This window comes from Carcharhinus amblyrhynchos, chromosome 35 (genome assembly GCF_965287045.1).
Source record: "Carcharhinus amblyrhynchos chromosome 35, sCarAmb.v2.hapA, whole genome shotgun sequence".
NCBI lineage: Eukaryota > Metazoa > Chordata > Chondrichthyes > Carcharhiniformes > Carcharhinidae > Carcharhinus > Carcharhinus amblyrhynchos.
The window spans coordinates 9,261,856-9,284,788 of record NC_137358.1 but is presented as its reverse complement, the minus strand read 5'-3'; the positions used below and the strand labels follow the sequence as shown (position 1 = coordinate 9,284,788).

The window sequence follows — 22,933 nt, the reverse complement described above, 5'->3', positions numbered from 1 at the left end:
GCTTTGTGACATCCTGAGGTTATGAAATTCAAGACTTTGTTTCTCGGCTGCAACCAACCTGTCCAAGATCAGGTGTGCAAACTGCCAGTGGAAACGTTTAAGAACAAAGAACAATAAAGCACAGGAACAGGCCCTTCGGCAAACCAAGCCAGCGCCGATTCCTAATCCTTATTTATACACATGGCACAGTATGTAGCACTGTTGCCTCACAGCGCCAGGGACCTGGGGTCAGTTACTGGCTTGGGTCACTGTCTGTGTGGAGTTTGCACATTCTCCCTGTGTCTGTGTGGGTTTCCTCCGGGTGCTCCGGTTTCCTCCCACAGTCTGAAAGACATACTGGTTCGGTGCATTGGCCGTGCTGCTTTCCCCCTCAGTGTACCTGAACAGGCACCAGAGTGTGGTGACTAGGGGATTTGCACGGTAACTTTATTGCAGTGTTAATGCAAGCCTTACTAGTGACTAATAAATAAACTTAACTTTAAAACACTTTACCCCTACACGGTTTCTATTCCCCTGTTCACCTCCCATTCATGTGTCTATCAAGATGGGCGGTGCAGTAGCACAGTGGTTAGCACTGCTGCCTCACAGCTCCAGGGACCCGGGTTCGATTCCCGGCTCAGGTCACTGTCTGTGTGGAGTTTGCATGTTCTCCTTGGGTCTGTGTGGGTTTCATCCAGGTGCTCTGGTTTCCTCCCGCAGTCCAAAGATGTGCGGGTTAGGTTGATTGGTCATGCTAAAATTATACCACAGTGTCCTAACATGTCCTAAAAGAGATTAGCGGGTAATAATATGTAGGAGTATGGTAGTAGGGACTGGGTGGGATTGTGGTCAGTGCAGACTCGATGAGCCGAAGAGCCTCTTTCTGCACTGTAGGGTTCTATAGTTCTAAGGTATGCCTTGAACATTGCTATTGTGCCACTTTTCACCACCTCCATTGGCAGTGCATTCCAGGCACCCACCATTCTCTATATGAAAAGCTTTCCCCGCATGCCTCCCTTAAATTCCACCCCCCCACCCTCACTTTGAACCTGTGATAATCTCTTATTAATCAAGAAGCTATCTATCTCTCTCTTAAAGATGTGTTGGTTAGGTGGATTGGCCATGCTAAATTGCCCCTTAGTGTCCAAAGGCGTGTAGGTTAGGAGGATTAGTGGGGTAAATATGTGCGGTTAAAAGGATAGGACCTGGGTGAGATGTTCATTTGGGAGAGTTGGTGCAGCCTTGATGGGCCGAATGGTCTCCTCTGTAGGGATTCTATGAAATCCTGATGTTGTGAAAGGTATTCCTTCAGTGCAAAACTTTACTTTTAGTGATTTTATTTACTGACTTTCAGTCAGGTGGGATTTTAGCTGCTGACTATTGAGTCTCTTGACGGTAAATAGAACTTCTTCGACATGGGTCTGAAGTGACAAGTCTAATTCTCAATGGTTCTGTGGTGATGTTTTCATTCCAGCAATCGACCCGTCGTCAGGAGACACCAATACCTCAGGGACATTCTACAAAAGTTTCTTAAGTCACGTGACTTGGAGACTGTCTATCGGGCCTTGACGTTGGGAGATTGGGCCTGGCATTACTTCTTACACAAAACCCCCCTCGAAGAAGAAATATTTAAAGCTCAGGTGAGTGAACAGGTGGACATTTTGTTGGCCAATTGATTCTCCTCCCTTGTCTCGAGGCCTTCCTGCAGTGAGGGTGTTGGCACCTCTCGTCACCATGCCCCGTGTACCCAGTTTTCACCCAGACGGGATGGCGTAGGCTACACAGTTATGTGTACCATCATTGCCGGGCCCTACCTGGCTTCAGAGTCCACACGTGCTTTTGGCACACAATAGGACAGGCACAAAAGGATGTCAGGCTGGATTTTCTTTTTGTTCTCTTCACCCAAGTGCAGCCAACTGGTGAGCCTTGTCACACTATTACAGGTGCGTCTGCCTCAATGTTCTGCAGTGTAGAGCAGGAATGGGCTATTGAGTTGGACAGCCAGCCATGATTGTATGAATGGCGGAGCAAGCTCGAAGGGCCAAATGGCCTACTCCTGCTCCTATTGTCTGTATTTCTATATGCTGACTAAGCCATCAGGGTGGAACTATATAAAACGTCCCTTGTGTCAATGTTATGTTCATTGTACTGTTATGGTTAAGGTTAAATAAGTGGAGGGTATTGATTGATTATTGGCTGTGTTAAGAGTGTAGAGGGGGACTGTACTGTGGCTGCATTTGCAGCTGGGTGCCCACTGGTTCGCTTCAAGTCTTCTGCAACCGGTGGGTGCCAAGGAGGCTGGGGTACATCATCATCTCCTGGAAGTGGGCGGCTTGATGGCACAGTGGTTAGCACTGCCAGGGACCCGGGTTCAATTCCAGCCTTGGGTCATTGTCTGTGCAGAGGCTACATATTTTCCCTATGTGGGTTTCCTCCGGGCGCTCCAGTTTCCACAGTCCAAACATGTGTGGGGGTTAGGTGGATGAGCCATGCTAAATTGCCCCAAGACGTGTAGGCTAGATGGAGTAAAAGTAAATATATGGGATTACAAGGATAGGGTTGAGGAGAGTGCCTGTGTAGGATACTCTGAGAAACTTGGTGCAGACTTGATGGACCAAATGGCTTCTTTCTGCACTGCAGGGATTCTATGAAATGATACTTTGATTTTGTTAAGTTTCCTTTGATGTTTTGTTTTAGTTACAATGCCCCCACCAGGGACTATCACCTTTGTCAGTTGTGTTTATCAATTTTCATTTTAGTAAAATGAGGGAACTGCTGAGATACTGTGAGAGTTAGTTGGTAATGAGCATACTTGCGTCATGCCGCGTTCTGAAGGTGAACAAACAGTCAAGAAAAGGATGCATCTAGTTTCATCCTTCACCACCTGGTGTGCGATTCATTCAGCACCTTGGCCTCTCTATGCCCCGGCTTTTGTGTGTTTTGCGGGAAGCAGTTATACAGCACCGCGCTATCCATTCAGAATTGTTGTGAAAAATTCCATTCCACTCCTCTGTCCTAAGGCAGTGCCTTCCACTTCAACTATTGCTCGATGTGCGTTGGCAGCTTTGAGGCGTTATCCAAATAAGCATTCTTGTGTACGAGTCCAGATAGTAAGGATTGAGAGGCGACCTTAACATTGGTATTTAGCCTGACTTTATTCGTTGCCCATCATCCACACAGCTTCAGGGCTCATTGGATGGGCATCAGACACCCTCTCCGCATTTCTCCCACCCCTTATTGTGTGCCCCGGGTTGAGGTACTGGCTCCAGTTGTAATAGCTATTTCACTACAAAGCAGATAGGCACTTTGGGGACCTGCTTGTCCATTCAGCTACATTGAACAGCGCCTTTTACCCATCCAACCATTTCACCCAACACAGTTTGAAATCCGACCTGTCTAAATCTGATCTGCACACACACTTTTATTCATTCATGGGACATGACCATTGCTAGCTGGCCAGTATTTATTGCCTATCCCTGGTTGCCCTTGGAGGGCAGTTGAGAGTCAGCCACATTGCTGTGGCCCTGGAGTCACATGTCGGCAGACTGGGTAACGACGACAGATTTCCTTCCCTAAAGGACATCAGTGAATCAGATGGGTGTTTCCAACAATGGTTTCATGGTCATCAGTAGATTCTTAATTCCAGATTTTTTTATTGAATTCAATTCTACCATCTGCCATGGTGGAATTCGAACCCGGGTCCCCAGAACATTAGCTGAGTTTCTGGATTAATGGCCTAGCGATAATACCACTAGGCCATTGCCTTCCCATTTACGCGCACACAGAAGTAGAATCCATCCTACAAGTGTTTTTTTTCAGAATAGATGCTTTATTTGTTAATCTCCTGGATTTCTGGCTTCAATTTAGGTATTCCGTTATCTTCGAATATTCCTACCTGAAAGCGGTTTTGAAATTCTGCCTTGTAATCGATACTCCTCGGAGTCCAACGGAGCCAAGATTGTGTCCTTGAGAAAGTGGTATGTTTACTTGTCTTTAATATGACATATTAGTCGAGGGGTGGATGACAATGTGAGATACAAGTTCTTATTTCTGTAACTGGGGTTGAGGTCCCCCCAGGCTAATGCGACAAATGCACTAGCTCGATTCAGTTGGCAGCATATGTGTCTCTTGGCCAGAAGATCGCAGGTTCAAGCCCCACTTCCAGACTTGAGCACAAAGCCTTGACTGATGTTTCAGTACTGCTGGATGAGATGTCGAACCTGCCTTTTCAGGTGGCTGTAAAAGATTCCTTTGGTGCAGTTCAGAGTTTTCCCATCCTTCTGGGCAACACCGACTCTTCAAAGAGCATCATCAAAGTTCTTGAGACACATGTATCACTAGCTGGCAAACATTTATTGTCCATCTTTGGCTGCCTGAGGGCACATTGTTGTGGGTCTGGAGTTACATGTAGCCCAGGTAAGGAAAGCAGATTTCCTTCCGTCAAGGACATTAGTGAAGCAGATGGGTTTTTCAGACAATCGACAATGGTTTCATGGTCATCAGTAACTTCTTAATTCCAGATTTTTTTTATTGCATTCAAGTTCCACCACCTGCCGTGGTGGGATTCAAACCCTGGTCCCCAGAACATTAGCTGAGTTTTTGGATTAATAGTTTAGCGATAACGCAACTATGTGAGTTGTTAGATCTCAGTCAGAAGATTTAGAGCAGCATGGTGGCACAGTGGGCCAGCACTGCTGCCTCTCAACGCCAGGCACCCAGCGTTGGTTCCTGGTTTGGATCACAGTCTGTGCGGAGTCTGTGTTTCTCCCTGTGTCTGCATGGGTTTCCTCTGGATGCTCTGGTTTCCTCTGACAGTCCGCTGGTTAGGTGCATTGGCCACGCTGAATTCTCCCTCAGTGTACCCGAACAGGCCCAAAGTGTGGCGACTAGGGGATTTTCACAGTAACTTCATTACAGAGTTAATGTAAGCCTACTTGTGACACTAATAAATAAGCTTAAACTTAGGCAATCGCCTCCCCATAGGTAGAGGTATTGCTACGTATGACTCTTTTCTGCAATATAGTGAACCTTCGCTGTACCGCCTCCAATGCAATCTGGAGACCAGAACTCCTCACAGCATTCAGGATGTGGTCTCACCAAAGCCCTGTCCAATTGTAGCGTGACTTGTTTATTCCTATACTCCAACCTCCTTGCATTAAATGCTGACATGCCTTGTTGGTAATATTTGGTAATGTCTCTTTGCAGTTTTCCTTCATCCACATCACCACCCCCTCCCGCCCACCAGTTTAATCAGCAGCTTGGTTCTTATCTGACAGGAAGGAGAACGATAAGATCGAGTTGCTTGTTGGCTGCTTGGCAGAGCTTTCCGAGAAGGAGGAATCCCTCCTGCGCCCAGGGGAAAATGACTTTAGTGTGATGTACTCAACCCGCAAAAAATGTGCTCAGCTCTGGCTAGGGCCGGCCTCCTTCATCAACCACGGTATGTAACTGATAACTGACTGTTTTAAAGTGGTCATCGGTGGTTCGGTACTTTGAGTGGAAAGTATTCAATTTAGTTTTATATATTGAAACACTTTGAGAAACCTTCACTGACTTTTTTAAGATATAAATTGTATTTGGGTGGGGGGTGTGTTGGACCAATTCCACTTCCGCTGCTTTGATTTGATTTTATCACTGTCATATATATATGGGGATACACTGAAAAGTATTATTTCTTGCGCGCAATACAGACAAACATACCGTTGATAGAGTAGATAGGAGAGAAGGAAAGGAGAGAGTGCAGAATGTAGTGTTACAGTCATAGCTAGGGTGCAGAGAAAGATCCACTTAATGTATAGCCGGTCCATTCAAAAATCTGATGGCATCAGGGAAGAAGCTGTTCTTGAGTCGGTTGGTTCCTGACCTCCAGACTTTTGTATTTTTTTCCGACGGAAGAACACAAGAAGTAGGAGCAGGAGTAGGCCATCTAGCCCTTCGAGCCTGCCCCGCCATTCAATAAGATCATGGCTGATCTGAAGTGGCTCAGTTCCACTTTCCCGCTTTCTCCCCATAACCTTTATTCCCTTGCCTACCAAAAACCTATCTACCCGTGTCTTAAATATATTTAGCAAGGTAGCCTCCACCACTTCAACGGGTAGAGAATTCCAGAGATTCACCACCCTTTGAGTGAAGAAGTTCCTCCTCAACTCCGTTCTAAACTGCACCCCCCTTATCTTGAGGCTGTGTCCTCTAGTCCTCTGTCCTTTCTGAGCAGGAAGAATCTCTCTACCTCTACCCTATCCATCCCCTTCATTATCTTATACGTCTCTATAAGATCCCCCCTCATCCTTCTTAACTCCAACGAGTACAGACCCAGTCTATTTAGACTTTCTTCATAGTCCAACCCCCTCATCTCTGGTATCAGCCTAGTGAACCTCCTCTGCACTCCCTCCAAGGCCAAAATATCCTTGCCCAAGTGCGGCGACCAAAACTGCACACAGTACTCCAGCTGCGGCCTCACCAGTGCCCTGTACAGTTGCAGCAAGACCTCCCTGCTTTTATATTCTATCCCCCTCGCTATAAAGGCCAGCATCCCATTCGCCTTCTTGATCACCTGCTGCATCTGCAGACTGGGTTTTTGCGACTCATGCACAAGGACCCCCAGGTCCCTCTGCACCGTAGCATGCTGCAGCTTTTCACCTTTTAAATCGTAATCCCTCCTACTATTATTCCTGCCAAAGTGGATAACCTCACACTTGCTAACATTGTACTCCATCTGCCAGGTCCTCGCCCACTCGATCAGCCTATCTAGATCCCTCTGCAGACTTTCCACACCCTCCGCACAATTTGCTTTTCCACTCATCTTTGTGTCATCAGCAAATTTCGACACCCTACACTCAGCCCCCTCCTCCAGATCATCTATATAAATGGTAAATAGCTGAGGCCCCAGCACCGATCCCTGCGGCACTCCACAAGTTACCAACCGCCAATCAGAATAGCACCCATTGATACCAACTCTGTGCCTCCTATTAGACAACCAATCCTCTATCCACGCTAACACCTTACCCCCAACTCCATGCCCCCTAACCTTCTGAAGCAACCTTTTGTGCGGCACCTTATCAAACGCCTTCTGAAAATCGAGAAACACCACATCCACCGGTTCCCCTCTGTCTACCTCACTAGTCACATTCTCATATAAATCCAATAAATTTGTCAAACACGACTTCCCCTTCATGAATCCGTGCTGCGTCTGCTCTATCAAACAATTCTTCTCTAGGTGCCTCACTATTTCTTCTTTGATGACGGATTCCAGCATTTTTCCAACAACAGACGTTAAACTAACCAGCCTATAATTCCCTGCCTTTTGCCTGCTACCTTTTTTAAACAGCGGCGTAACATTAGCCGTTTTCCAATCTTCCGGCACTTCCCCGGAATCCAGCGAAGTTTGGTAAATAATCACCTCTGCCATTTCCTTCAGAACCCTGGGGTGTATTCCATCCGGTCCAGGGGACTTGTCCACCATCAGTCCCGCTAGTCAATCAAGTACTACCCCTCTAGTGACAGTAATCGCATTCAGGCCCTCAACTCCTACCATCCTTCTATCTTTAATATCCGGCAAACTATTCGCGTCCTCCTCCGTGAAGACCGAGGCAAAGAACTTATTTAAGGCCTCAGCCATTTCCTCATCTCCCACCACTAAATCCCCCCTCTCATCCTCTAAGGGTCCAACATTCTCTCTAGCCAGCATCCTCCTCTTTATATATTTGTAAAAAGAAGGTGAAAGAGAGAATGTCCGGGGTGCATGGGGTCCTTGATTATGCTGGCTGCTTTTCCTGAGGTAGTGAGAAGTGAAGATTGAGTCAGTGGATGGGAAGCTGGTTTGCGTGATGGACTGGGCTTCGTTCAGGACCTTTGTAGATTCTTGTGGTCTTGGTCAGAGCAGGAGCCATACCAAGCTGTGATACAGTCAGAAAGAATGCTTTCTATGGTACATCTGTAAAAGTTGCAGACATGCCAAATTTCTTTAGTCTTCTGAGAAAATCAAGGCGTTGATAGGCTTTCTTAACTATAGTGTTGGCATGGAGGGACCAGGGCAGGTTGTTAATGATGTGAACACTTAAAAACTTGAAGTTCTCGACCATTTCTACTTCATCCCCATTGATGTGGACAGGGGCATATTCCCCACTATGCTTCCTGAAGTCGATTACTATCTTCTATGTTTTGTTGCCATTGAGGGAGCAATTATTTTCAACACCAGTTCACCAGATTCTCTGTCTCATTCCTGTACTCCATCACTTCATTGTTTGAGATCTGACCCAAGCCTATCCTTACTGAGTGTGGTCTGTAGGTGAGGAAGTTCAGGATCTAGTCACTTTCTTCAGAGGGCAGTGAATCTGTCAAATTCTCTACCACAGAGGCTGGATCGTTAAGTATGTTCAAGGTAGAGATGGACAAATTTTTAATCAATAAGAGTGCAAAGAGTTCTGGGAACAAGGCAGGAAAGTGGAGTTGAGGATTATCAACTCAGATCAGCCACGATCTCATTGAATGGCAGAGCAGATCCAATGGGCCGAATGGCCTACTTCTCCAGTGTCTTGTGGTGAATCTCATATTTCTGGTTAAAGATTGTTTTTAAAAGAATCCCTATTCCGTTCCCTGTGAGCGGGAGATCACATCATGAGCCTGTTGCTAAAATGGCAGCAATTAGTATTAAAGCTGCAGACTCACTCAGCTGGCACTTTGCTCCCCTCTTACGTACACTTCTTTACACTTGTCTGTCTTGAATTTCATCCGCTATTGCTCTGCATATTCATATAAGAAACAACAACAGTCCCTGAGCCATCCCGTGTGATGCTCTTCAAAACCCTCACCTCCACTTTGCCGTACTCACTTTCCATCCTTAAGCCAGTCTCATAATCATTACCCTGGATTCCCACAGCTTGGTGTTCAAGTAAAAATTTCGTGTGAAGCTTTGACAAAGCCCATTGGAAATCTCGGTAAACTGCATCTTGGGGCTCCCTGCAGCCCACTTGGGAAAGTAACACCCTCAAAGAAGTCAAGTGAAATAAGTCAGTGGAGTCCAGTATCCCTTCACCAGATCCCCTTTTATTTATAAGCTCTATTTAAGTTCATAGAATGTTACTAGCTCCGTCAGCATCCAGAATGCCAGAAGTCTTGACACTCCCAGTGATATATACAACAAAGACTCCCCGATTGGACAAACAACAAAGAGCTCAGTCAGGGAGTTCATATTCTAAGAAGCCAACTTCAGCGGCCACATTGATGTCATTACATCCAGGAGATTTGATCAGGCAGGCTCTTCCCCTTTGTGAATCCACGGTGACCACTGTTCATTAGGTTATCGCACAGATTATCATAGAATCCCTACAGTGCAGAAAGAGGCCAGTCAGCCCATTGAGTCTGTACCAACTCTCCCACAGATCATCTTATCCAGGCCCACACTTGGCCTATTCCTGCAACCCCACATATTTACTCCACTAATCCCCCCCCAACCTAGACATTTTTGGATGCTAAGGTGCAATTTAGCATGGCCAATCCACCTAACCTGCATGTCTTTGGAGACAAAGGGGCAATTTAGCATGGCCAATCCACCTAACCTACATATCTTTGGAGTGTGGGGGGAAACTGGAGCACCCGGAGGAAACCCATGCAGACATGGGGAGAGTGTGCAAACTCCACATAGTCCCCCAAGTCTAGAATTGAACCCAAGTCCCTGGCGCTGTGAGGCAGCGGTGCTAAGAACTGTGCCGCCCTAATTATCTACACTTTTACTCCCGATAACCACCTATTTATTGACTACAGCTCAGCCTCCAAACCATTATTTCCAAGAAACTCATCTACCAACTCTGTGGCCTGCGCCTCAGTGACTGGATCCTGAACTTCCTAACTCTCAGACCGCAATCAGTAACGATAGGCAACAACGCCTGCTCCACGATCATCCTCAACACCGGTGTCCTACAAGGCTGTGTTCTCAGCCCCCTACTATACTCCTTATACACCTATGACAAAATGGCCAAATTCTCCTCCAATATGATTTTCAAGTTTGCTGATGATACCACCGTAGTGGATTGGATCTCAAACAATGATGACACAGAGTACAGGAATGAGATAGAGAATCTGGTGAACTGGTGCAGCGACAATAATCTCTCCCTCAATGTCAACAAAACGAAGTAGATTGTCATCGACTTCAGGAAGCGTAAAGGAGAGCATGTCCCTGTCTACATCAATGGAGACAAAGTAGGAAGGGTCAAGAGCTTCAAGTTTTTAGGAGTCCAGCTCACAAACAACCTGTACTGGTCTCCCCATGCTGACATTATAGTTAAGAAAGCCCACCAATGTTTCTGCTTTCTAAGAAGATTACGGAAATTTGGCATGTCAGCTACGACTCTCACCAACTTTTACAGATACACCATAGAAAGCATTCTTTCTGATTTGTATCACAACTTGGTATGGCCCCTGCTCTGCCCAAGACTGCAAGGAACTACAAAAGGTTGTGAATATAGCCCAATCCATCACACAAACCAGTCTCCCATCTGTTGAGTCCACCTACACTTTCCACTACCTCGGCAAAGCAGTCAGCATAATTAAGGACCCCATGCACCCCGGACTTCCTCTCTTCCACCATCTTCTGTCGGGGAAAAGATACAGAAGTCTGAGGTCACGTACCAGTTGACTCAAGAACAGCTTGTTCCCTGCTGCTGTCAGACTTTTGAATGGACTTGCCTTGCATTAAGATGATCTTTCTCTACGCTCTATAGCTATGACTGTATCACTACATTCTGCACTCTCTCCTTTCCTTCTCTATGAACAGTATGCTTTGTCTGTAGCACGCAAGAAACAATACTTTTCACTGTATGCTAATACATGTGACAATAATAAATCAAATCAAATCCACAGTTATGTTTGATATTGAAGCAAGACTGCTGGATCTGTAGATGTTGGTGTTGTCTTCCTATTTGACTATGGGCATCGTGTTAGCAATTTCCCAGCCTGCGGGCTGTCGATTTGCCCTTAATGACTCTTGATACTGTTGAAATCTCTTCCCTCAGCTTCTGTCAGCACTCCGATAAATATGTTGTCCCTGGGGATTTATTTAACTTGAGCCCTTTAGACTATCCATCTGTCATCTCAGCGATACCAAAACCCTTCCTACAAACCTAATAGATTTACAATCAGCACTGTTCCAAATCAAGGTTTGCTGAATTAAAATGGCAAACTTGCTTCTGACGCTGTTATTATTCCAGTCAGTCCTTGTTCAAATGTGTGCAGGTTAAGTAGATTGGTAAATTGCCCCTTAGTGTCCAAAGATGTTTTAATTGGGTGGATTGTCCATGGTAAATGTGTGGGGTTACAGGGATAGGGTGGGGGAGAGGGCCTGAGTAGTAAGGTGCTCTGTCAGATAGTCGGTGCAGACTCGATGGCCTGAATGGCCTCCTTCTGCACTGTAGGGATTCTATGGTTCATAATCATTGAAATGGATTATTTTTAAGATGAGTGTTTTTGAAAATACTGTACCTCAAATGCTCCTTTTTTTAAAAAAGTAAATGTAATTATCTAATCATTTTCCTTTTTTTTCTCTCTGTGTCCTGAAGACTGCAGGCCGAACTGTAAGGTAAGGGAGCAACCATTTCGCCTTCTCTCAGTTGGTTTTTATGCTGTAGTAACAGCGACTTCTTGCTGAGCCAGGTGCTTTTGATGCTATGCTTGAGAGTATCCCCAGATTTCTCTTCCTTGACTCATTTTTCTTCCCCTCCTCCCGTGTTATTAGCAGTCCATGATGGAGCGTAGGCCGGGCTCCAAACCAACCCTACAATAGGCATGAGCATATGATCAGAGCTGATATATCAGTGCAGTGCTCAGAGTGCTGCATTGATAGACTTGCTGCTTTAATGGGTAAAGATGTCAAACATGGCTCCTGTCTGCCGGTTCAGGCAGACAGTAAAGATCTGATTGTACGGCAGATCATTGGATCTGAAGACCAGGTGGGTGTGACAGTTCTTCGAGACGTTGGACCTACCTATGAGATCACGCGAGATACAGATCTGATGGGCATCACGGTGGCACAGTGGTTAGTACTGCTGCCTCATAGTGTCAGGGACCCGGGTTCAATTCCCAGCTTAGCCCACTGACTGTGTGGAGTTTGCACATTCTCCCCATGTCTGCATGGGTTTCCTCGAGTGTACCGGTTTCCTCCCACAATCCAAAGATGTGCGAGTTAGGTGGATTGGCTATGCTAAATTACCCCTTAGTATCAGGGGACTAGGTAGCTAAATGCATGGGGTTATGGGGATAGAGCTTGCGTGGGATTGTGGTCAGTGCAGACTCAATGGGCTGAATGACGACCTGCTGCACTGTAGGGATTCTATGATTCTATAATGTGATTTGATTCAAAAACATTAACGTTCTCCTTGCCAACATTTGGTCCTCATACAATGCAATAAAAACCGAATAGTCATTCACTTCACTTGTTATTTGGGATAGTGGGAGGCACGGTGGCACAGTGGTTAGCGCTGCTGCTTCACAGCACCAGGGACCCAGGTTCAGTTGCAGCCTTGGGTGACAGATTGTGTGAAGTTTGCACATTCTTTCTGCTCCATATCCTTTTCCTGCTCCATATCATTCACCAATACACCAGCCACTGTTCGCAATTCAGACGACTTCGTAATTGTTAGTGAGCTCTGAAATGTCTCTTTTCTCCCTTTTTCACTTTGCCCCCTTCAACCCTCCCCCACATCCCGCTGTCCCTCCTCCTTCTCACTTTCCTCCTCCCCCATCCACATCCCGCTGCCCCTCCCCATCGATCTCCCGCTCTTCCTCCTCCTCCCCACTCTCCTTCCTCCCACTCCTCCTCCATCGATCTCCCACTCCCCCTCCTTCACCCCACTCTCCCTCCTCCCGCTCCTCCTCCATTGATCTCCCGCTCCTCCTCCATTGATCTCCCGCTCCTCCTCCATTGATCTCCCGCTCCCCACTCTCCCCCCTCCTGCTCCTTTCCCATCGATCTCCCGCTCCCCATCTTCCCCCTCACTCTCCCTCCCCCTCTCCCTTTCTTCTCTGCACACAGTTTGTTCCCACTGAAGGTGACCGGGCGTGTGTGAAAGTTCTTCGAGACATTGGACCTGGTGATGAGATCACCTGTTATTACGGTGACAGCTTTTTTGGTGAAAATAACGAGCTTTGCGAATGCTACACGTGCGAAAGGTACGGGATAAAATAATCGAGAAGTACAACACTGAAAATCTGAAACAAAAACTCACAAAACGCTAGAAATACTGAGCAGGTCATGGCAGCGTCCAGGGAGGGGGAAACAGAGTGAACGTTTCAGGCCTTCGTACTGGGAAAAGTTAGGAATGCAGTGGATCTTGAGTGAGGGTTGGATGAGGCCAGGACAAAATGAAGATCTCAGATCAGGTGGTGCGATTGAAGATAGGACAGAAGATTTAAGATTAGGCACTCGACAATCTTCAGGGCTTAATTCAGTGTTCTGCAATTTCAGACCATAATCTTGGTGGCCATTTTCTTTCCTGTTCTTTGCATGTTTTGGGCTCTTCCTTTGTTTTTGACTTGCAGTCAGCTGCTCTTTTGTTTCTGAACAAGTCGCATTGAATAGAAACATTAACTCTCTTTCTCTCTGCACAGATTATTCCCGATGTGTTGAGGTTTTTGTATATAATAGAATAGAATAAAGTGCAGAAGGAGGCCATTCGGCCCATCATGCCTGCACCGGCAACAATCCCACCCAGACCCTATCCCCGTAACCCTACATACTTACCCTGTTGCTTCCCACTGACGCTGCGGGAGAATTTAGTACGGCCAATCCACCTAACCTGCACATCTTTGGCCTCTGGGAGGAAACTGGAGCAGCCGGAGGAAACGCACGCAGACATGGGAAAGAATGTGCAAACTCCACGTAGACAGTGACCCTAGAACAGTACAGCAAAGGAACAAGCCCTTCAGCCCTCCAAGCCTGCATCAATCATGTGTTCCGAATTAGACCATCCATTGTATCCCCCATTCCCAGTCTGTTCAAGTGGCTATCTAGATAAGTCTTAAATGATTGTAGCGCGTCTGTCTCCACCACCTTGCTTGGCAGCGCATTCCAGGCCTCCACCAGCCTCTGTGTAAAATACGTCCCCCACATATCCATATCCCCCCCCTTTACCTTGAATTTGTGAGCCCTTGTGTTTGTCATTTCTGACCTGGGAAAAAGCTTCCAACTGTTCACCCCATCTATGCCCTTCATAATCTTATAAACCTCTATTAGGTTGCCCCTCAACCTCTGTCTTTCCAGGGAGAACAAGCCTAGTTTATTCAATCTCACCTCATTGCTAATACCCTCCCTACCAGGCAACATCCTGGTAAATTTTTTCTGTACTCTCTCCAAAGCCTTCTGGTAGTGTGGTGACCAGAAATGTGGTCTAACCAATATTTTATGTAACTGCAACATCATATGCTAACTTTTATACTCTATGCCCCGTCCAGTAAAGACAAGCATGCCATACCCCTTCTTCAAGCTGGGAATTGAACTTGGGTCCCTGGCACTGAGAGGTAGTAGTGCTAACCACTGTGCCACCCTGATCATTTCCCAGCCTTTTCTGTTTTTGTCTTTGTTAATTTTCTTGCCTCGTTGTCATTCTATGGATGGCACAGTCGCACAGTGGTTAGCAGTGCTGCCTCACAGTGCCAGGGACCTGGCTTGGGTCACTGTCTGCACATTCTCCCCATGTCTGCGTGGGTTTCCTCCAGACGCTCCGGTTTCCTCCCACAGTCCGAAAGACCTGCTGGTTAGGGTGCCTTGGCCATGCTAAATTCTCCCTCAGTGTACCCAAACAGGCGCTGCAGTGTGGCAACTAGGGGCTTTTCACAGTAACTTCATTGCAGTGTTAATCTATGCCTACTTGTGACACTAATAAAAAAACTTCAAACATTCCCTTTGGCCCTGGAAGATTAACTCTGCTCCCATTCGTCCTTGTCCCTCTTAGCTCATGTCCAAAACCTATTGCGATTTTAACTTTTCCCAGTTGCGATGTAGGGGTAAAAATAACCCTGTTTTTCTTTCCCCCTGGGACCGCCCGACCCACTGTTAGTAATTTCAAGTTGAAGGCCAAGATTACAGGCAGTGACATTTAAAGTCATATCTGTTTTGTGCCAGCGCCTATTGAAGCACACCCCAGCAAGAACCTGCACTTTCTGACCCGCGTTCGATTCCTAGCTTGGGTCACTGTCTGCGCGGAGTCTGCACGTTCTCCCCGTGTCTGCGTGGGTTTCCTCCCACACTCCAAAAGATGTGCAGCTTAGGTGGATAAATTGCCCCTTAGTGTCAGGAGGGACTAGCTAAGGTAAATGCATGCGGTTACAGGGATAGGGCCTGGGTGGGATCGTGGTTAGTGCAGACTCGATGGACTGAATGGCCTCCTTCTGCACATTAGGATTCTATGATAAGATCTGTTGAGTTGATCTTTACTCTTTCCAGGCGGGGAGAAGGAGCCTTCAGGATGAAGAAGCGTGAAATTGAGGTGGGAGCACTCTGCAAGTACGGCCTGAGGGAGACGGACAGCCGCCTAAGTCGTATGAATCAGAAAGGCAAAGGAAGGCGGCCCAAAGGAGCACGTGTTGATCTGTATCAGAAAACTGCTGAGAGGGCCCTGTGGCAGAGTGAGTACTGTCACAGAGCTGGCTCCTATTCCTGTAGGAAGGGTCAAGATGTCTGGATCTGGTGCTGTTGTGGGAATGGGGGTACAGGCCGTGCAACACTCCGGTGGGGATTCTTCTTTCAATGAAGGTTTAAGCAGATGGGAATTGGTCTGTAATTTGAAAACTCTTTTGTTCACAAGTTAGTTCCAGATGAGGAAGATATAGAACTATATTTGGCACACCTTCGCTTTGCTGATAATGATCATAGAATCCCTACAGCGCAGAAGGAGGCCATTTGGCCTATCGAATCTATGCCAACAACAATCCCACCCAGGCCCTATTCCCATAACCTCACATATTTACCCTAGCTAATCTTCCTGACACAAAGGGGCAATTTAGCATGGCCATTCAACCTAACTTGCACATCTTTGGACTGTGAGCGGAAACCAGAGCACCAGAGAGAACCCATGCAGATACAGTGAGAATGTGCAAACTCCACACAGACAGTGACCCAAGGCTGGAATTGAATCCAGGTCTCTGGCCCGAGAGGATGTATCCAGTTCTGATAAACAAGAGACAAGGGAGAGATTCAAGCTTTGGAGAGCATCAACAAATGGCAATAAGGCTGACCGCTAGTCTAATTTATGGAAAAATATTGCGGTCTCACTGTCAAGATGATCTTCTAAAGTTATTTAAAGTAAAACAGTGCAGAAAAGGTCAATCCAGAAAAACTAAACAGTGGGATGAGAAGGGGCACATAAATTGAAATTAATAATTGGAAAATCCGGGACTGATCAATGTTGCAAATGGATTTCCAGGAAGAGAAGTGGAGATGACAACTATTTAAAAACCATGTGAATGTTGCAAGGTCATTGGGTGGCACAGTTGTTAGCACTGCTGCCTCACAGAGCCAGGAACCTGGGTTCAATTCCGGCCTTGGGTCACTGTCGGTGTGGAGTTTGTACATCCTCTCCGTGTCTGAGTGGGTTTCCTTCAGGTGCTCTGGTTTCCTTCAGGTGCTCTGGTTTCCTTCCACACTCCAAAGATTTGCAGGTTAGGTGGATTGGCCATGGTAAAAGCAAAGTTTATAGGGATAGGATTTAGGGGAGGGCTCAGTTGGAGACTCAGTATAGACTCAATGGGCTGGATGGCCTCTTTCTGCCCTGTAGGCATCGTATGCTTGTAAATACCGACAAGTTAATGGGGTCTTTTCCCGAAGTATCTCCAACCTGGTGGCAGCAACTGACAATAGTATCCTTGTGAGGCAGAGAGGGGAAAATAGTCCAATTTTACTACCCATACAATGAACATTACTGGATTGGATGTGAAGGGGCCTTGGTTGTGATACCTTCCTTGCCTTATTGTTTTGGTTCATGGGACGTGGGCGTTGCTGGCTGGGCCAGCATTTATTGCCCATCCCTGAGGATATTTAAGAGTTAGGAATCAACCTCATTGCTGCGGTTCTGGAGTCACATGTAGGCCAGACCAGGTAAGGATGGTAGATTTCCTTCCCCAAAGAGACATTAGTGAACCAGATGGGTTTTTACGACAATCAGCAATGGTTTCATGGTCATCAGTAGACTTTTAATTCCGGATTTTTTTATTGAATCCAAATTTCACCATCTTCTGTGGGATTCGAACCCAGGTCCCCAGAGCATTACCCCTGGTATCTTGATTACTAGCCCAATGACAACACCACAATGCCACTGCCTCCCTTAATATCCTTATTACATACTTATACATGAAGAGTGGACCTGTAGGCGAGGTGGCAGCAAGATTAGCAAGGGCGGCACAGTGGTTAGCATTGATGCCTCACAGTGCCGGGGACCCAGGTTCAATTCCAACCTCAGGTCACTGTCTTTGTGGAGTTTGCACATTCTCCCCCGTGTCTGCTTGGGTTTCCTCTGGGTGCTCCAGTTTCCTCCCACACTCCAAAGATGTGTAGGTTACTTGGATTGGTCAAGCTAAATTGACCTTAGCGTCAGGGGATTAGCAGGCTAAATATTAAAGTTTAAAAGCTTATTAGTACCACAAGTAGGCTTACATTAACACTGCAATAAAGTTACGGTCAAAATAACCCGTCTCCCTCTGTCTCTATAACCTGTCTCTCTCTGTCTCGATGAACAGGCATCTCACATCTTTGTAATGCTGCTGTACACCACTTCTAATCTGGCAACTCATGATTTTACATTGAAAAAAGTGTATTCTACTTTATTCCTCACAGGGGAGATACAAAGTGTCCAGAGGGGCAATTTTTCCACACAGAGGGTGGAGTGTGTCTGGAACAAGCTGCCAGAGGTAGTAGTAGAGGCGGGTACGATTTTGTCTTTTAAGAAGTGTATAGACAGTTACGTGGGTACGATTGGTATAGAGGGAAATGGGCCAAATGCAGGCAATTGGGATTAGTTTAGGGGCTTAAAAATAAAAGGGCAGCATGGACAAGATGGGTCAAAGGGCCCGTTTCCAAGCTGTAAACCTCTATGACTCAAAATCCCCTAGTTGCCACACTCCAGCTGAGCGATACTTTAGCACATCTTTCGGACTGTTACAGGAATATGGGTGGGATTCGGCCCATCGAGTTCCGTGGTGCGGACTTGATGGGCCGAATGGTCATCTTCTGCACTGTAGGGATTCTATGATTAACGCCACCAGGACAAAATTGGTCAAAAACATTGGGGAAATGAGATCTCAAACACAGTGCTGAGCACACTTGGTAAATCAGTTTCTCTTTTCTTAATTTTAGCTTCGCAGAGGAGACTTTCCTTAAACTCGAGGAGGAGTAGACGAGGAAAGTGGAAAGGGCGGAGCCCACGTGGTGCACACTCAAAGTCACCGTCTGCACTCCGGTCTCTGGCACTGCGGCTACAGAACACTCAGGGCGGCGTGGGGGAGGAGGTGGCAACCGGCGGCAGCTCAGTGGAGAGTCCACCCACTGGCAGCTGGGCAGCTTATCGCGGGAGGGAGCCTCTGTTGCAGACAAGCGAGGCAGGCGGAGTTCACTGCAGGTCTGGATGTTCCTCAACGTTACGGCTCCAACCCATGTCCAGGAAAACTGACCCTGACGCACCTGCAACATTCCTGATGCCAGAAGGCATCTTCCTGAAGGATCTGCGAGTGGATTTGTACGACTGTGCAGACCTCTCCAGGCTGACGACCAAGTTGAATGTGATAGCGACCAGAACAGATGGACGAGGTCTCCGGGACATACCAAAGGCTGAGCCCGTCACAACTGTCCCTCAGCAGCCAGAGGAGGTGTCTGATCAGAAACCTCCTGCCAGCGCCAATTCAGTCCCACCATTTACATCTGAACCGGTGGAGTCGTCGCTGCCAGCTCCAAAGAGTTATGATGTCCTGGGTTTGACAGCTGAAGTCACCCTGCCTTCAATGGACCAAGAACCCTCCAAACCGCAGAGCACAAATGGCGCCCTTTCTCCAGGCCCCCTTCCTCTTCATTCACAGGCCGCCAGCGAGAAGGTATCTGGTGGCCGGAGGTGGCGGCGGAGGAGGAGGCGGCAGAAGAGGACGTCGAGAAGGAAGACGAGTCCGAAGGGGAAGCGCTGCCAGAGCCCAGAGTTACCGCCACAGAGAGCGTTTGGTTTGACCCATTTTGTGAAAATCGATTTGAGCAAGGATTCTGTCGTCATGACGAGCGTCAAGAAGGAAGCGCGGGGCTCAGTGCAAGGCAGCAGGGCGCCTCAGCAAAGCTGCGACCCAGGCCCCCGGTTTCCAGCAGACGGGAGCTGCCGCCCTGCCGGCTCGCTGGAAATTCGGGATGTCCGCGTCATTCTGGAAGATGTTTCAAAGATCTGCGAGTCTGCCACCCGCGCCTGGTATGTTCAGAGGAGGTTGGCCGCAAGGCTGAGCGTGGGGAAAGGGGAAGCGGGCAGCACCCTGCTGGAGTCCAAAACGGAGGCCCAGCAAACAGCGGGCAGCGGAGCCTTGAGGACTTTGCCCTGCGCTCAGCCTTGTCCCATCGCGAGCCAGCCGGCGAGGCAGAGCGAGTGGACAGCTAACGGACAGGGGGCAGGCGGCCGGCCGTCACCAAAGCAAGTCGTCAAGCGGAAGGCCCCGACGGGGGGCAGGAGAACGGCAAATGGACTGGCCCCAGAGGCCAGCAGTGGCCCGCCACACAACGCGACCCAGCGCAAGAGCTCCAGGCGTTCCCCGAGCTGCGGCCAGGAGATGAGGCTGTGTGGCGAGGGGGTGAGGGGGCTGGGCCCCTCCCACGATGGGGTGTGTGCGAAGGGTGTGCTGTCTCACGACTGTTTTGTCTCCTCGGTGAGAGACAGCAAAAGACCTGCAGCTTTCACTCCATTTGCCAGATCCAAACGCCTGCGTCTGGTGGTCAGCCATGGTTCCATAGACTTTGATATCTCCTCTTCGACAAGTGAAGACTCTGTCTGAGTATTTCATCGGGGCAGGCAGTGTTTCTTCGCCCGTCCCCAAATTCCCACCGTAAAGAAAGAAGCACTCTGTGAAAAGGGCAAAGAAATTCTATTTCTGCTCCTTCTTGCTCGTACAGAAAGATGATGTTAAAATCAACCCCCCCCCCTTCCTGTGTTACATTATCGGTGAGCTTGGTGACTGATCTGTAGCCATTTCCCCAGTTTGCACAACGATTTTGCCACTTCGAGACGGTTGGCGGGGGAGGGGGGGGGCTTATGCTTGGCATTAACTTTTGCATTCCCCCCCCGCCCAAGGGTGGGTGGGAGTTATCCCTACCCGACTAGGGTGACCAGAAAGGGGCTTTGACAGCCCCCCTGTGCAGATGTTGCCCCATTGTAGCTCAGAGCCAGGATGGTTATCTCCTGGCGTTGGATGCAGTCATGGGGAAGGGGATGGGCCGCTCTGTACTGGGAAAGGCACAATCAGCTGGGGTGCTTGTGGGGCCAAATGGCCTGCCAACGCTTCCGTGTCTGGGTAAATGAGGGCACTTGATTGAGGTACCAGAGACTTTCTGTTGTCCTGGAGCTGTACGAGTCATGAGAGGACAGGTGATTTTGGGGACCTAAAGATACATCGCTGTGCAAACTAGGAAGTGGGAGCGTCCGTCCTGCTGGTTGGCTTGGCCCAGTGGGTTTTTGAGGCTCATGAACTGGCAAAGTCTCATGGCACACAAGGAGCAAAGTATAAAAGTGAGATTTGTTTGACGTTTCCTTTCAGTACCTCTTCCAATAGAATTTGAAATACCTTCCGGACCCAGTCCCCGGGACAAAATGTAAAGCTTCGTATAACCTCAGGATAACAACTTTTGGTGCTTATCGATCGGCTGATGTGCTTGATATCCTTCCTCATCTGAGAAAAGTAAAAAATGTTCCTTTTTTTAATGCACGGTTTCTCTTCTCTGTGTCTGAAGTCTGTGAGGTGTTTCACCGGTTCTCTCTCTCTCTCTCAAATTGTCTTTAACTAGGTCTGGAGGGTGGGGCAGGAGCGGAGGATCAGTGTTGTTTGTCACTAGCATTCCGAGAATCGTACAGCAGGCAGAGAAGCCACTCGGCCCGTAGTCTCCCTGCTGTCTCTTTTGGAAGAGCTGTCGAATGAGAACTACTACTCCTACTGTCCTGCAATGTTTCCTTTTTGAGAGACAACATCCTCTCCAAAGTTGCTGCTGAATCTGTTTCCACATCCTTTCTCAGCTGTTGCACCGCCAAATTATAACAATTTAATTTGTTTGAAAGAAAAACTCATCTCCTTACTCCCCCCGTTCTTTTATCATTTATGAAGAAATGTAATGTGTATAGACAGAGTGTTGTGGAATACACTGAATCGGACAATTATAAATACAACTGTGGTAGAGAATAGTCTGGCTCATGTACCATTAAGCTGGCGTGGTGATAGGTGCCAGTCTGTCGCTGGGGTTTAGGAGTATTTTGACTTGATTTAAGAATATCACACAAAGCACAACATTGAAGTAGTTTATACACAGCTTCATGGTATCAATGCAGTAAATGGGCCTCGTGACAGCACTGGTTCTAGGCCTTGGAATGTAGGGTGAGAATAGTGTGTGTATGTGCGTCTATCTGTCTGTGAGTGAGTGCATACAAAAAAAGGAGTATGTTGTGTATGTCTCTGTGTTGTGTCTGTGTACATTTATCTATACAAAAAAGAGTGTGCACACGTGTATTTATATATACAAAAAGCGGGGGGAGGGGTGCGTGTGTATTTATACAAAAAGTGTCTGTGTGTATGTTTGTGTATGTGTTGTGCTCCCTCTCCTGGCCTAAGCTGGGTTTTTAAAAACCACCAACGTGGGAAGCAATTGTATTTTTGACCTGTTTGTCAGATGTAAGGATGGTAAATTGTTGCTTATTTTAAGATGCTAAAGAGAGTCCCACAAAAGCAGGATCTTGAGTGTTTTGTCCTGGATTTTTGAACTACCTACCTCCCCTCCAGAAAAGGTTCTCTTGTTAACTAATATCTGGGGCAAGTGATTTAGCACACTGATAAATTAAAACAATACTTCTTGAGATATGAGCGTCACTGAGTAGGCCGGCATTTATTGCCCATCCCTAAATGCCCTAAGGTGGTGGTGAGCTGCTGCCTTAAACTCACTGTAGTCTGTGTGGTTTAGGACTGTTAGGTGGGGTGATCCAGGATTTTGACCCAATGACAGTGAAAGAACGTACATAAGATATAGGAGCTAGAATGGACTGTGCAGCCCTTGGGACTTGCATCTCCATTCCGTTAGAAAATGGCCGACCTCGTCCACCAGAACTCGCGTTCCTACTTCCACATTTTAAAAAATTTGTTCATGGGACGTGGGCATCGCTGGCTCAGTCAGCGTTTATTGCCCACTCCCCAGGCATTTAAGAGCCAACCACATTGCTGTGGCTCTGGAGTCGCGTGTAGGCCAGACCGGGTAAGGATGGCAGATTTCCTTCCCTAAGGGGATGTTAGTGAACCAGATGAGTTTTTCTAGCAATGGTTTCATGGTCATCGGTAGGTTCTTAATTCCAGATTTCTATTGAATTCAAATTTCGCCATCTGACATGGTGGGATTCGGACCCACGTTCTCAGAGCAATACCCTGGGGGTCTCTGGATTACTTGCTCGTCCGGTGACAATATCACTTGGCCACCATCTCCCCTAAATCCTTGGATTCCTTCTCATACTCAAAAATCTATCACACTGGGGATATATTTTTGATTGAACATTCACGGCTTCCTAGGGTGGAGAATTCCAAAGATTCAGAACCCTGAGCACGTTTCTCTTCATCTCCATCCCAGTCCCTATTGTGGATCTGTGATGCCAATTCACGTCCCCTCGTTTATTTTCTTGAATTACTCTTCTTCACCAAGCAATTTTGGCGTTTTAGTTTGTCAAAGGTGTTAGATCAATGCACAAAGTGTCTGTTATGCAAT

General features: G+C 47.4%; 1 protein-coding gene across 3 annotated transcripts in view; it reads left to right on the top strand.

The window, feature by feature from the left end:
• Positions 1 to 22,933, top strand: part of LOC145361672 (uncharacterized) — a 34,159-nt gene that overhangs the window by 11,091 nt on the left and 135 nt on the right. For 2 of the 3 annotated variants that reach the window (XM_080217566.1, XM_080217567.1), the window contains 7 exons: positions 1,454 to 1,619; positions 3,847 to 3,956; positions 5,256 to 5,419; positions 11,532 to 11,551; positions 13,004 to 13,140; positions 15,413 to 15,594; positions 18,317 to 20,904. In XM_080217566.1, coding sequence (XP_080073692.1) covers positions 1,454 to 1,619; positions 3,847 to 3,956; positions 5,256 to 5,419; positions 11,532 to 11,551; positions 13,004 to 13,140; positions 15,413 to 15,594; positions 18,317 to 19,977 — 2,440 coding nt within the window. In that variant the 3' untranslated portion in view covers positions 19,978 to 20,904. Of the gene's footprint in view, positions 1 to 1,453; positions 1,620 to 3,846; positions 3,957 to 5,255; positions 5,420 to 11,531; positions 11,552 to 13,003; positions 13,141 to 15,412; positions 15,595 to 18,316; positions 20,905 to 22,933 lie in introns of those variants that run through there. The other variant, XR_013889850.1, reaches the window with a different exon arrangement.